Source organism: Schistocerca serialis, chromosome 3 (assembly GCF_023864345.2).
Source record: "Schistocerca serialis cubense isolate TAMUIC-IGC-003099 chromosome 3, iqSchSeri2.2, whole genome shotgun sequence".
Classification (NCBI taxonomy): domain Eukaryota; kingdom Metazoa; phylum Arthropoda; class Insecta; order Orthoptera; family Acrididae; genus Schistocerca; species Schistocerca serialis.
Window position 1 is genome coordinate 423690669 of NC_064640.1, and position 16970 is coordinate 423707638.

Genomic DNA, 16970 nt, shown 5'->3' on the forward strand with positions numbered 1-16970 from the left:
GCCACTGCTTGGTGAGTAGATTTTTTTTATTTTTCCAAATGGTTCAAATGGCTCTGAGCACTATGGGACTTAATATCTATGGTCATCAGTCCCCTAGAACTTAGAACTACTTAAACCTAACTAACCTAAGGACATCACATACATCCATACTCGAGGCAGGATTCGAACCTGCGGCTGTAGCAGGCACGCGGTTCCAGACTGAAGCACTTAGAACCACACGGCCACAACGGCCGGCTTATTTTTCCGGTTACATTAAAATATAATGAAAAGGTCTAATTGCTACTTACCATAAAGCAGACATGTTGAGTTACAGACAGGCACACAGAAAAGACTGTTTATTTATTTATTTATTTATTGTTCCGTGGGACCAAATTAAGGAGAAGTCTCCATGGTCATGGAACGAGTCAATACATGAAATTATAACACGATATTAGAAACACATAAAATGAAATATAATAAACATATTCAGGTGACAAGTCGTAAGTTTAAATAAAGAAAATCAACAATGTAACACTGGAATTTGCTTAATTTTTGTGCTCTTCCAGGAGCTCCTCGACAGAATAGAAGGAGTGAGCCATGAGGAAACTCTTCAGTTTAGACTTAAAAGAGTTTGGGCTACTGCTAAGATTTTCGAGTTCTTGTGATAGCTTATTGAAAATGGATGCAGCACAATACTGCACTCCTTTCTGCACAAGAGTCAAGGAAATGCATTCCACATGCAGATTGGATTTCTGCCTAGTATTAACTGAGTGAAAGCTGCTAACTCTTGGGAATAGGCTAATATTGCTAACAACAAACAACATTAAAGAAAATATATACTGTGAGGGCAATGTCAGAATTCCCAAACTATTGAGTAGGGGTCAACAAGAGGTTCTCAAACTTACACCACATATAGCTCGAACAGCCCGTTTTTGAGCCAAAAATACCCTTTTTGAATCAGAAGAATTACCCCAAAAAATAATACCATATGACATAAGCATATGAAAATATGCGAAGTAGACTACTTTTCGTGTTGAAGTGTCACTTATTTCAGATACTGTTCTAATGGTAAATAAAGCAGCATTTAGTTTCTGAACAAGATCCTGGACATGGGCTTTCCACAACAGCTTACTATCTATCCGAACACCTAGGAACTTGAACTGTTCCGTCTCGCTTATAATATGCCTATTCTGTTTGATCAAAATATCAGTGCTTGTCGAATTGTGAGTTAGAAACTGTAAAAACTGAGTCTTACTGTGATTTAACATCAAATTATTTTCCACAAGCCACAAACTTATTTCATGAACTACATTATTTGATACTGTTTCAATATTACACAAAAGATCCTTCACTGTCAAGCTGGTGTCATCAGCAAACAGAAATATTTTTGAATCACCTGTAATACTAGAAGGCATATCATTTATATAAATAAGAAACAGCAGTGGCCCCAGCACCGACCCTTGGGGAACGCCCCACTTAACAGTGCCCCATTGGGACTGAACATCACTACCACTCTCAATATTGCGGAGAATTACCTTCTGCTTTCTGTTCTTAAAGTAAGAGGTGAACCAATTGTAAGCTATTCACCTTACTCCATAATGGTCCAACTTCTGCAGTAATATTTTGTGGTCAACACAGTCAAAAGCCTTCATTAAATCAAAGAAAACACCTAGCGTTTGCAACCTTTTATTTAATCTGTCCAAAACCTCACAGAGAAAAGAGAATATAGCATTTTAAGTTGTTAAACCATTTCTAAAACCAAACTGAACATTTGACAGCAAATTATGTGAATTTAAATGCTCCAGTAACCTTGTATATACAACCTTCTCGATAACTTTAGCAAACACCGATGGCACAGAAATAGGTCTAAAACTGTCAACATTATCAATGTCTCCCTTTTTATGAAGTGGCTTCACTACCGAGTACTTTAATTGGTCAGGAAACCGACCACTCCTAAAGGAAAAGTTACAGATATGGCTAAGTACTGGGCTAACATACATAGAACAATACTTCAGTATTCTGCTAGATACCCTGTCATATCTATGAGAGTTCTTGGTCTTTAGTGATTTAATTATTAACTCAATCTCCCTCTTGTCAGTATCATGGAGGAGCATTTCAGGTAACAGTCTCGGAACACTTTTTTCTAAGAGCGCTATATGATTCCCTGTTGGGACTACGTTTCTGTTTAGTTCACCTGCTATATTCAGAAAGTGATTATTAAATACTGTACATATATGTGACTTATCAATAACTCGGACATTCCCACTATGCACTGATTCTATATCCTCGACCTGTCTCTGCAGACCAGCCACTTCCTTTACGACTGACCTTATGGTTTTAATTTTATCCTCGGACTTAGCTATTCTATCTGCATACCACATACTTTTTGCCTTCCTAATAACATTTTTAAGCACCTTACAATACTATTTGTAATGGGCTGCTGCATTTAGATTTTGACTGTTTCTAACGTTTTGATATAATTGCCACTTTGTTCTACAAGATAGTCTTATCCCTCTAGTCAGCCACCCAGGCTGCCTGTTTGTGCTAGTACCCTATTCTGAACATTCTAACGGAAAGCAACTTTCAAAGAGCACGAGAAAAGTCTTGAGAAAAGCATTATATTTATCGTCTACTGTATCAGAAAAGACTGTTACACATTGAGAATTTGGCAGAAGTCTCCTTCATAAAGGAAAAGGACAACACACACAATTCACACAATCAAGCACACTTTATGCACACAAAACCACTATCTCCAGCCACTCTGGCGGAATTCAAGTGTGTCAGATGGAATCAGCAATCTGGGGTGAGGCAGCAAAGGGGGGTGGATAGCAGGGTACAGGTGAAAGGGGGGGGGGGGGATAGACAGAAGTGAGCACTGCCTGGTAGAGAGTGCAGGGATGACATGGTCTCAGGACAAGGCTGCCAGGCACAACACCTTGAGGCTGTAGGGGAGGGAGGGAGAATGGGCAGCAAAAAAGGAGAGAAGCAGAGAAGGAGAAAAGACTGGTGGGTGCACTGGCAGAGAGCAGTGTATAATGAGGATGAGGGTATATGAATTGGGAGGTGATACAATACGGGGGTTGAAACCATTGGGAAGAGAGTGTAGGGTAGTGGGCTGCTGTAGGTTGAGGCCAGGCTGATTTTGGGAGTAGATAATGTGTTGTAAGAATAACTCACATCCATGCACTTCAGAAAAGCTGGTGGTGGAGGGGAGGATCCAGATAGTCTGGGTTGTGAAGTAGCCATTATAATCAGGCATGTTATGTTCAGCTGCATCTTGTGCCAAAGGCAGATCCACTTTGTTCTTGGCCACAGATTGGCAGTGGCCATTGATCCTGGTGGACAGCCAGTTGGTAGTCAAACCAATATAAAAAGCTGTATAATGATTGCAGCAGAGCTGGTGTGGCAGTTGAAGGTAGCAAAGAAGTTTTAAATTTCACATTTTAGAAATTATTCATGGAGGACAGTCTTACAAACATAAACATACTGTTGTTTGATCATCAAACAAACTATCATAGAGATGACATAGTAATAAGCACATCAGGAACAGAGAATCAACTGAAAGAGTGGAAAACAAATAATCTGCCAGGTCCAGATGGAATCCTGATTTAGATTTACAAAAAGTTCTCTAAGACATTGGCCCCTTATTTAGCTTGCATTTATTGCAAATCTCTCACTCAGCACAAAGTCCCAAGCGACTGGAAAAAAGTGCACTGACTTTTGCTTATCAGAATTGCAAAAAACTGGATCCACAAAGTTACAGATCAATATCCTTAACATTGGTTTGTTGCAAAATTCTTGAACATATTCTCAATTTGAATATAATAAATTTATTTGAGACCAAGAAGTTAATGTCCACAAATCGGTATGGTTTCAGAAAGCATCAGCTGTGTGAAACTCAGCTTGCCCTTTTCTCACATTATGTAGTGTGAACAATGGATGAAGGGCAACAGGCAGAGTCCATATTTTCCGAAGTCATTTGATACGATACCCCATTACAGGCTGTGAATGAAGGTATGAGCATATGGAATATGTTCCCAGATATGTGAGCAGCATGAAGACTTCTTAAGCAACAGAGCCCAGTATGTTGTTATCAATGGTAAGTGTTCATTAGAGACAAGCATATTGTCAGGAGCACCCCAGGGAAGTGTGATAGGGTTGCTATTCTTTTCTATATACATAAATAATCTTGTGCACGGGGAGGGCAGCAATCTGCAACTGTTTGCTGATTCTGGTGTGGTGTACAGGTAGGTAACTGTTGAGTGACTGTAGGCTGTAGAAGGATACAAGATGATTTAGGCAAAATTTCTAGTTGATGTGATGAATGGCAGCTGGCTGTGGAAAAATTTAAGTTAATGCAGATATGTAGGAAAACCAAACCCTTAATGTTCAGATACTGCATTATTAGTATCCTTCTGGATTTAGCTGCATTGTCTAAAATCTGGGTGTAATGATGCAAAGCAGTATGAAATGGAATGAGCATGTGAGGATTGTGGTAGGGAGGATGAATGGTCGACTTCAGTTTATGGGCAGAATTTTAGGAAAGTGAGGTTCATCTGTACAGAAGGCCACATATAGGATCCTATTGCCACCTATTCTTGAGTAATGCTCGAGTGCTTGGGATCTGTGCCAGGACAGATTAAAGAATGACATCAACACAATTCAGAGGTAGGCTGCAAGATTCATTACCAGTAAGTTCCAACAACATGCTAGTATTACAGAGATGCTTTGGGAACTTAAATGGAAATACCAGGAGGGAAGGCAACATTCTTTTCAATCAACACTACTGAGAAAATTTAGAGAACGAGCATTTGAAGCTGACTGCAGAACCATTCTATTGCTGCCAACATATATTTCATATAAGGACCACAAAGATAAGATACAAGAAATTAGGGCTCAAATGGAAACATGTAGATAATTATTTTTCCCTCAGTTTATGTGCAAGTGGAACAGGAAAGGAAAAGACTAGTAATTCCCCAGCGTATCTTCTGCTGTGCTCTGTACAATGGCTTGTGGAGTATGTATGTACACATGACATGGCTGCTTTCACAGGTGGTCTGGCTTGTGATGCAGTACGATAAGCCTGTGACAGGAGTCTGGGCCACCTGTGGAAGCAGCCATGTCATATACCAGTTCTGCTACAACTGTTGAACAACTTTTTATATTGATATGACTACCAATCAACCATCCACCAGGATGAATGGCCATCGCCAAACTGTTCTCGAGCACAAAGTGGACCACCCAGTGGCACGACATGCAGCTGAATATAATTTGCCTGATTACAATTGTTGCTTCATAACCCATACCATCTGGATCCTCACCTCCACCACCAGCTTTTCTGAAGTGCAGAGATGGGAGTTACTCTTACAAGACATTCTCTGCTCCCAAAATCATCGCTACCTCAACCTATGGTATAACCTACTATCCCTACACCCTGTACTCATCAGTTTACTCCCCTTCTATCATATCCCATCCCAGTACATGCCCTCTCAACCTCATTATACACCACTCTCCACCAACACACCTACCAGTCTTCTCCCCTTCTCTGCTGCTCTCCTTTTCTGCTCCCTGCCCTCTCCCTCCACAACAGCCTCAAGATGCTGTGCCTGGTAGCTTTATCCTGAAACCATTTAGTCCTTGCACACTCCACCATGTAGTGCTGAATTCTCTACCCTCATCTGTACCCTTTAACCCCCCCCCCCCTTCACTGCCCCCTCCAGACAACTGCTTCCATTCAACACAGCTGTATTTTGCCCAGACTGGCTGGACATAGCAGTCATGTGTGCATGAAGTATGCTTACTTCTGTGAAAGTTGTGTTTTTTCCTTTTACTTTCCGAAGAATGTTTTGGCTGAAAGCTCAAAGTGTAACAGTCTTTTTGTTGTGCCTGTCTGCAACTCAATGTGTCATTCTTATGGTGAGTAGAAATCTATCCTTTTCATAATATTCACGATATTGTTGATGTTCCAATGTGGACTTTACATTTTCTGTGCAGCCTGTCATTTATTAATGAAACATTTCCTGAGTGACTAAAAAATTCTGAAGTTAAGTCTTTGGTTAAGAAAGGAGATAAAGAAGTATTGACAAATTCCCACCCAATTTCAATTTTGCCAGCATTCTTGAAAATTTTAGAAAGTGTAATAGCCAACTGGCTTCTTAACTACCTGACAACAAGTAATATATTGTTAGTGTCACAGTTCACATTTTTAAAGGGTTCTAATAGTGCTATCTACACATACACCAGTAATGTACTTAATTTATCAGTCAAAAAATTGCAGGCTACTGGAATATTTTATGATCTGTTAAATGTATTTGACTGTGAGAATCACAATATCCTTTTATGTAAATTAGAATATTATGGTGTAACAGGAAATGCTGAAAATTTGTTCAACTCATGTATCTCTGGCATGAAACAAAGGATGTCAATGGGAAACAGAAGTGCATGAAACTAATAGGCACTATCCAGTTGCAACTAATTACATATGGTTTCCACAATGTTCCATCTTATCCCTTATTTTTTGTTGTATACAGGGTGTTACAAAAAGGTATGGCCAAACTTTCAGGAAACATTCCTCACACACAAAGAAAGAAAATATGTTATGTGGACATGTGTCCAGAAACGCTTACTTTCCATGTTAGAGCTCATTTTATTACTTCTCTTCAAATCACATTAATCATGGAATGGAAACATACAGCAACAGAACGTACCAGCGTGACTTAAAACACTTTGTTACAGGAAATGTTCAAAATGTCCTCTGTTAGTGAGGATACATGCATCCACCCTCTATCGCATGGAATCCCTGATGCGCTGCAGATGCAGCCCTGGAGAATGGTGTATTGTATCACAGCCATCCACAATACGAGCACAAAGAGTCTCTACATTTGGTACCAGGGTTGCGTAGGCAAGAGCTTTCAAATGCTCCCATAAATTAAAGTCAAGAGGGTTGAGGTCAGGAGAGCGTGGAGGCCATGGAATTGGTCCACCTCTACCAATCCATCGGTCAACGAATCTGTTGTTGAGAAGCGTACGAACAATTCGACTGAAATGTGCAGAAGCTCCATCGTGCATGAACCACATGTTGTGTCGTACTTGGTAAGGCACATGTTCTAGCAGCACAGGTAGAGTATCCTGTATTAAATCATGATAACGTGCTCCATTGAGCGTAGGTGGAAGAACATGGGGCCCAACAAGACATCACCAACAATACCTGCCCAAATGTTCACAGAAATGCGTTGCATGTCAACACAAGCACCGAAGTCAACATTACCTTCTTTCAATTGGGCCAACTGGTGGTGAATCGAGGAAGTACAGTACATACTGATGAAACTAAAATGAGCTCTAACATGGAGATTAAGCGTTTCTGGAGACATGTCCACATAACATCTTTTCTTTATTTGTGTGTGAGGAATGTTTCCTGAAAGTTTGGCCGTACCTTTTTGTAACACCCTGTATATCAATGACTTATCATCTGTAACATTATGATATGCCAAGTTTGTTTTGTTTCAAAATGATACAAACATTGCAATAAATAGCAAACCAGATATAGTCTTAAAAAGATTTGTTAATGAAACTTTCGTGGACATTGATGAATGGTTCCTGGCCAATTCTTTGTCACTAAACTTTGAGAAAGTGCACTATATGCAGTTTAGCACTTGTATGAGGGTTTCCATCAGTATATGCCTACAATATGACAACAAGCAGATAGGATAAGTTCTTGGGTTTACAGCTAGCTAATAAATTCAGATAGGAGATTTCATAATCTCATTGGTGTCCATTACAGTCCTGCAATGTATCTTTCCTGCTTTGACAATTTTGTTGAAAATGTATGTAAATGATACTACCTGAACTACCTGTCAGACCAGTAAGTATATGTATATAACTAACAAATAATGATTCATAGGAAGAGTATGAAGAACTTGAATAAGCTAAGCTACTAAATGATAAAGAGTATTAAAAGCTTTAAGGAGAAACCAAATGTCCCAACTGGAATAATGCTGTACATGGGATGCCATCTGAAGAACTTTTTTGCTGTCAAAAACAGTAGGTACCATGTCATAAAACGGAAGGGCCCCAACGAACATGTAAGCTGCACAACTGAGGGAGTAGAAATTCTAATATCCACAGGTAAAAAAGAAGACCAAATGGAACATATAAAAGAAACTGAAACAAATTTTGATTTCCAAATATTTCATAAGGATGATCACTATATATGAAGAAGCAGAGGAGATAGAAGTGTTACTTGCTGCTGAGTTACCAAATAGTTTCATATTGATGGAGCATGTACTGGCAGAAAATGAAATAAAGATGTAGAATTTACATAGTTATAACAGAATGTCATATTTTTGCAGAACTAATCATAAAGGTGACAGGGTAGCATTGCATGTGACTAGCAGTGTAAGTGAGTCTGATCAGTGGCCAATTACAAACTGTTCAGAAGTGTATTTTGAAGCAGCAACAACTTAAACAATGTTTCAGGGGGTAAATCTCAGTTTTTAAGAATACATCACTATACAATATATAGGATATAATATTCCATAACATAACTTGAAGTGTTATTTGATAAAGATATTAATGACTTCCAATACGTAATCATTGCTGGGGACCTAAATATAAAGACACTTAAGCAGAGCAGCTTTACAAAACGGACACAGCATGTAAATAGCCCAACAAGGAGGAGTGAATCAACAAACACAATAATTTAAGATCACTTTACAAACAAACCTTTAACTAAACTGAATGTACACATAATTAACACAGTCATTTCAGAGCACCCTGCTCATCTCATCATACCAGAAACGTTACCCAGATCAGAGGACTTGAAGGCTGTGTATAACAATGATACGATGGTTTGGAAGAAAGCTGGAAATCTTTCATTTCACCGGAAGACACCACACAGATGTGTATGAAATATATTGGAAATGTAATAATCAAACAGACTTTGAGATGTACAGACATAAGAGGAAAGAATATAGCAGAATGATAATGGAATCAACATCCAGATACTATAAACATCAAATTGGAATTTCATTAAATATTTTAAGACATTCTGATTAAACAAATACAAACAGAAATGGATCAAATAAGGCAAAAAGTGGGAATATAGTACTTCCTGCACTGAGGAAATAACTAACTGACCCACATAAAGTGTGTCCCACTTTAAAACACTTTTATGTAAACATAGTTCAGAAATTGATGAAACAAAATTAAGCACTGGCTAAAAACAGTACAGGTTTTCCACAAGTAACAAAATGTCTTTTTTTTTTGATAAGATGAAACAGAAGTTACAAATACAATAAGATCACTGCAAAACAAAAATACAGAGGGAACAGATGGAACAACTGAAAAAAGTTCTAAAACACTACTCACAGATTTTAACAAAGCCACTCATGTTTCTAGTAAACTTGCTAATGGAGAAGTGTCTGCTCCTAATATGTCTCATAAAGATTAAAATAGCACTATTTTATAAGGGTAATGACAAAGAGGAAGACATATAATGATTAGACCCATCTCACTAAAAACTGTAGCAACAGCTATAAAAAATAGCGTTACAAAATTCATAGGGCAATAAAATACCATGTTTGAAAAAAAGGATGGATTTAGGAAAGAGAAGTCCACAAAAACAGCAGCAGAAAATTTCATGGCACATATAATCAGAAAATTAAAAGAAAATAAATAAGTTTGCAGTGCAGTCTTGGATCAATAAGAAACCATTCACCTTGTATGCCACACTATTACACTCTACACTTACATAAAGTGTGTAGACATGTAATAAAGGGAAAGTAATCAGTCTAATAAAATTATTTGTAAAAAGAGAACAAAGTGTAGAATTAAAATGCAAGGTGACACTTTTTATTCTGATTTTCAAGTAGTAAAATACAGTATAGCACAAGGCTCAACACTCAGTCCTGTTCTGTTTTAGCTGTATGTGAGTGTTAATGGCAGCATCAGTAAAACAAACTGTAATCATATATGCAGATGATACACCACCCATTGTAAACAGTAGCTCAAGAAATGATTTACAAATAAGAACTCTCACTGGCACAGAAACAATAAGTGAATATTTAAGTACAAACCATTTATAAATCCAAAAATAAACTAACCTACATGAAAGTACTTCCAAAGAGAATAACAAATGAAGACACACTAAATGATAGGCTTAGAGATCCACTGATAACACAAATTGAGACCAAAAATTTTCTGGGGTTAACAGTAGACAGGTTTATGAGTTGCAAATATTATGTTCAAAGATCTATTAAAAAGTAAGCAGTAGCGTATTTTTAATGAAGAAAATGGCCCATATAATTTATGTAGATACTGTATTAAAGATGTATTACTGACTAATTTATCAACATTTGCTATCTATATTTATTTCTTCATGGACACTCTGCAAATCACACTTAAGTGCCCAGCAAAGGATTCATTGAACCAACTTCACAATAATTCTCTGTTATTCCACTCTTGAACAGTGCACAGAAAAAATGAACATCTATATCTTTTTATGTGAGCTTTGATTTCCCTTATTTTATTATGATGATCATTTCCCACTATGTAGATCGTCATCAGCAAAATATTTTCAATTCCGTGGAGAAAGTTGGTGATTGAAACTTCATGAGAAGATCCCACTGCAATGAGAAATGCCTTGTTTTAACCATGTTCACCCCAACTCCTGTATCATGTCCATGACATTCTCTCTCCTATTTCTCAATAATACAAAATGTGCTGCCCTCCTTTGAACATACTTGATGTACTCCATTAATACTATCTAGTAAGGATATTGTATTATAACATAGTGGGACTTTTTCAGCGATAGCCTAACATATGACCTCTTTCTTTAATTTTCTTTTCTTTTTTTAAGCTTCAAAAAGAGAGAGAGAGAGAGAGGGGGGGGGGGGGGGGAGACAGAGAGAAAACAATATTGAAAGGCTATCACCAAGTGCAAAATCAAATTCAAGCAATTTAAAATCTTGAAACATCTGTTGTTTGACATAAGGTAAGTCATTTGTATTATTCTTGTTACCTCAAATATACATAGAGTAATACTGTTCTAGAATACCAAACAACGTGTTTTGATCAACAAATGTATATCATAAGTAACAATCTTTCCTTTTCATGATATTGTCACTGCTTCCATAAAGCACACAAAATACTGTATATCAGTTTGATTTCCAAATTATTTTGTATACAAGGATATTATTCCTCATTCTATTTCTTTGTGACAGTTTAGAATTAATTAATTTATATTATTTAAACCCATCTCTGTCCCGTTACGTTTGGCCTAATACAAAAATTCAGTTGAAAATGGTCTGCTGTAGCCACTTGATATTTTTGCAGGTACTACAGAATCAAGATGCCTAGAATATGTGTCTCAAAATCAGAGCAACAAATGTGGGATCCTATTGTGATGACACTGGGCACACTATCTGCTGTGGTTGGGAAAAATTGTCACTATATAAGCCTTCAGAAAAATGTATATAGTTTCTATATATATTTTTCTTTTTCACTTCAAAATATTTGGTGTGATATCTTATAAGATGTAAAGTCAAAATGAGTAAGTGCAAAGTTTCTACCAATAACCACAGTTTGATGAAAATTCAGTTTCCCTCAGAGTGGCCACTTTACCCCATCTTCCCCTACTAAACCAATGTCCACATACTGTGTCAGTGAGACAGGTCATTTTTTTGTGTTTGATCAACACTCACAGATTGCAGTAGAAAGTGAAATTGGATGCCTATAAATAGTCATTTAAATTATTAATAAAGTTCTGTTTTGTTTGTGTTTTCATTCATTATGTGTGTGTCTATTCTAATATGTTACAATTGATCAAACTGTATTTTACCCTGAAATTGTAAATTGTAAATATATATTGATGTATCCAATATTGCTCTAAACAACAATAAAAGAATGAATGAATAACTTGAAAAAGAAAAGTGCTTCCAAAAATATAGAGGATGCCTTCAATAAATTTATCAGCGCTCTCTTAGAAATGCCTCCTGTCATATAATTATAAATCATAGTACAAGTATGGTAAGTAGACATGAACACAGAACTTTATGTATTTGGTTCGTACCTTATTATCAGAAATTGATATTGTTATTTATTATCTGTCATAATTAAACTGGGAGTGGACAGTAGATAAAGCAGCTTATATTGGCCTCAAAAGGCAATTCACATGAAAACTTAGATTATCCATAGGAAATTATGCTACATTTAAAACTCGAATAAGAAGTATATGACTGCATGGACAATCATTAAGCTGTATTAGGTAGATATAAGAACTGTGAAACACCTACAAACAATGTTGATTATACTCCAGATGATCTTAATCTTTTGTTTGTTATTTCTGTAAGGCCCAGTTCCCCAACTCCTATAAATAAGAAGTCCAAAAATTTGCAAAAATACTAAAAATTTTACCTGGAAAGAAATATAAGTATACATTATCATTAAGAGACTGGATTTTGTTAATTGTCAATTTATAGAATGTGTGAGAAAAGACAGTGTTTATTTCCCTGTCTACAAAGTGCACCAGACGCTGTATTAAAAATTATTTTGCAGTTTTCCTGGTCCCAGTATTTCCAAATAATTGAATACTACACACAATAGCAAATATGCATGCATTTGTCAAATAATAATATCATAACTAAGTCTCTACATGATTTAAGGTCCAGATGTCAACAGTCAGTGCTGTTTTATGCAAACCTATTGTGAATTATAGTTATCTGCTGTAGACACACTGGTTGATCTGCATAAGGCATGTGATTCTGTAAACAATAAAATATTACTGGAAAAACCATGATGCATTAGAGACTTGGAGATCTCTCTCCTATTTAATTATATCTCTGTAACTTGAAACTGTCTGTAAACTACAATTTACAGTTTCTAAATAATACTCAAGGTGTTCCCCAAAGATCAGGGCCACTGTTGTTTATAAAATTACAGTGACTATGGGAGTGTGCATTTGGGTGTCTGTGTGTGTGGATGGGTGTACTATTGCTGGAAAAGGAGCTACTGCCCAAAAGCTAGTGTGAATGCTGTTTCCTGTTATGTGTTACTGTGTTATGTGTTAATGTGCTCCACTCATTGATCCCTTATCTTAAACATTTATAACACCCTGTAACATGCCACGTAAACAGTGGTTTATGCGGACGAGACAGTTTTCATAAATTCTGGAACATATGTCAACAAAATGAAATTGCGAAATTAAGAGTAGCTGAAGTTATCAAATATCTGGCTCATCTGAATTCATTTTTCAAACACAGATTCAGAAGCCCACTTCTACTGATGAAAATGAAACAAAATTTCACGTGGTGAGAGCCTCCCGGCAGGCAGAACTTGATTGCCTGGTGCAAGTCTTTTGAGGTGATGCCACTTCAGCGACTTGCACATTGATCAGGATGAAATGATGATGATGAAGACAACACAAACACCCAGTCCCTAAGTGGAGACAGTCTCCAACCCAGATGGGAATCAAACCTGGGCCCCCTGGCATGGACACTTCAACCGATGGGCCTAGTGGCATGTGATGAAAGGAAATATTTCTGTAATTGTGGCTATTTGAAAATAGTATGAAAATTACTTACTGTTTAGTTTTTCCCAATCTATGGTGGCCACATGATCTCAAAACTGATTAATTGTTTCCTCAACAGTGGCAGTACAGCATGACAGTCTTGTGCAGTATTTGGTGTATGGCACAGGTGAGTATAACAGTTGTTGTCTTGCACATAATGTGTCATCATTTGTGAATTTGTTTGTGACTGCAGTTCAAGTGTCTTTGTTAATAGAGTGAATTTGAAAATTTACCAATTAAATAGCTCACTGCACAACACTCAAAAACAATTTTTGCATATCAAATGAAAATTAAAACAACTGCAGCTGTCTTTCTTGCATTTAATTTATTCATGCAACCAGTATCACTGTCCCCTTAGACCGATGACTCAGTTGATGAATGAAGTGACAGTGTCATGTAAACCAATGATCTACGGACAAGAGTCATTTCGTATTGGCTCATGTTATGACTGCACATGAGACTGGATTCCCCCAGTTTACAGCTGTCAAGGGCCTGAAGATGATGTAATCAAACACTGAAACTGGTTGCATAAATAAATAAAATGCAAAAAAGACAGCAGCAGGTGTTTTCATTTTCATTTTGCACTGAACAGTCAAAGTCCACGTAACCATCTGCAGGGTGGATCAAATAAAATTAAAAGTGGCCCAGAGAACAAAGTTCCAGGATATGAAGAAACATAGCAGAGGAAACGAAATACACTACTAACTTGACTATACCAGATGCTGAATGTGACCACCATTCATCTCTTGACACTTCTCGGCCCTAGTCACGAAGTTGCTGAGGGCGGACTGCTAGAATTGCTGCAGTCTCATCTGAAATGTTTGCTGTAGTTCTTGAAGACTATGAGGTTTGTAGAAATACACCTTAGACTTGAGGGCTCCTCGCACAAAGTAATTGCACACTGAAAGATCAGGTGACCTGGGTGGTCAGCTAGGGCAATAAACAGACTGACCTCTGCTCTCCGCTTTGCACCGACCCACTCACACTGACACAGCTCATATTATGCTCTGAACTGGTTTGGATCACATGGTGGGAATACACATGATGTGCACATCAACAGGTGTGGTTACCTTGTACTAGAAGAATGGATATACAAAGATTTGTGTATATTGTCCTTATGACTACACTGGCATCCCTGCCTTCCACAAGGAAAACCAAATCTACAATGGCCCCAAAATGCAGAAAATTTCAACCTAATTAGCCTGATGTGGTTTGACCTTTTCTGCTCTCTTCAAGGTCTTATGTGAATTTTCCTCAGCACATAGTTCCAGTTTCAGAAGAGATGTATATTGTAGATTTCTGCTGACAGAAAGAAGTGCTGAACTGTGTTATGAATGATACAAAACATAACTGGAAACATTTCTTGAGTGATGTGCATCCACTGAATGATGAATCACAACTATAAAACTCCCTAAAGGTGTATATGCTGATTGTGGTAATCATGTTAAAACATATATTTCCATTATATTTATAACTATTGTAGTTAATACAAAATATTTTGCCCCAATAAATATACTTCCAATATTATGGAAATTAGTATTCTTATATTAGATATCTCTTACAAAACTGCTTCTTTTCTGAGTAATTCTGTGTACAATACTTCAAAAGTTGCTTATAACATTATTGTTACATTACCTGAGAACATTGGCCTCCATTATTTACTGGTGTGATAACTTTCCTCTGATGGTAAGCAGTTGTATTTTCCACAGCCATTGGTAGACATTCATCTTCAGATGATCCCTGGATGCAGAAGGCACATACAAATTGTTATATATATTTTTACAGTTAAGAGTTAGATTTCATCATATTGAAAGATGACAGGGCAATTGTTGTAAATTTTTCTGACTGTCCTCTCAGTTTTGTACAGCACAATGTCACTGTATAATACTATAATAATGACATGCCATTAGTAACACATGCATTGTACCCATATTTAATAATATAAGAATGTAGCAATCTGTACAAGAGATATGGGTCTGAAATCAGTCTTGATTTGAATGAAAAAGTAAATTGTATGAAATAATTACTGATGCCACTTTCTCACACATTATTAACACTGTCACAGAAGTTCATCAAACTGAGTGCAATTATAAATTCTCTTGAAGCTTATATGCTACAAGAGGCTTCACCTCAGTTTTTCAGCACTGCCTAATGTTTTCTATGAAAACAACATTTATTTTGTCAATTCCAACTATTTTCAGACTTTCCAGAATATCAAATGGTGGTTCTCACAAATGCATATGAAACCCATGAAAAAAGAGTCTCATAGTTACAAAACATGATGAGGATGGAAGTACAAATCATCACAATTACGTATTCAACCAAAGAAATTATTGACATAGTTTGCTGTTAAATAAGGTAGTAATTTTAAAAGCTTCTTTTCAGATGGGCCCACAGCATGAACTAGATCAGTGATTGAAATATTAAATAGGTTCCCATTTTCTGCTGTGTGAGGTAATGAAATCATTGTGCAGTGAAAATGGAAAATTTTTTGATATGTTAAATAAGAGTTAGTGCAACAGAACAGAACTTATGAAACTCGGTGGTCACGTGGGCCTATTTCTCCAGTCTCTCTCTTTCCTCACATATTTCCCAGTGTGTCTTTGTGGTTCATAATTGTAATCATTATATACTCCACTTTCTGTCATACTACTGAACTGAAATGGTGTATGTATTTATTAAGGTGAGCACAGTGAAAAATTACACATCCATAGTTCAGACAGTTGGTCTAAATAAATAAACAAATTCTTGTTCAAGAGCTTCAAGTAATGAATTTTCAAAATCTTTAAAATAAGAGCTTGTTTTCATTAGTGAAAATTAATTAAAAATTCCTTTTAAATATGTTTGCTCTCTGTTTTCTCCTCCTCCCCCCCCCCCCCCCTAAATCAGTCATAATTGAAAATGTATATAAGCTGTGCTTTAATTGTTATAACAATGAAGAAAGGTATTACAAATGTTTTGTCTATTATATGGCCTTTAGATGTAACTAATATATATATACTAGAATCCATTTACAATGAACCATTTAAATCAAGTTTATTTTCTTAAACTAAAACTTCAATTCATTGGATACCTGTTTTTGGGACAGATTTATTAAGAATAGTACTTTAAATGATTGCACTTAGTTTGTCTTCTGTGCTGCTTTTGGAGATATTTTGATTACAAAAGATCCAGACCAGAGAATTTTGTCTTGCACATGTATGTCACCGCAATAACAGTTACAATCTTCAACATCTTTTAACTGAAAGATGAGCAATTTTGGTTCATATATACTCAAATCCCATGAAGCACATTCCATTAACTTAACTTTATGCTGACACATCACTACTTAAGTCAGTCAGTAGACATTTCTTATTTCACAGCACTAGTTTTTTCTTTAAAAAAGTCCACCCATCACAGCATGTATTGGAATTTACAACTGTTTCAT

The 16970-nt window shown here is 36.7% G+C and overlaps 1 protein-coding gene across 1 annotated transcript in view; it reads right to left on the reverse strand.

The window, feature by feature from the left end:
* LOC126470304 (protein unc-79 homolog) overlaps positions 1-16970 on the reverse strand; it is an 857658-nt gene that overhangs the window by 350824 nt on the left and 489864 nt on the right. Inside the window, exon 31 of the mRNA XM_050098074.1 lies at positions 15179-15283. Coding sequence (XP_049954031.1) covers positions 15179-15283 — 105 coding nt within the window. The remainder of the gene's footprint in view (positions 1-15178; positions 15284-16970) is intronic.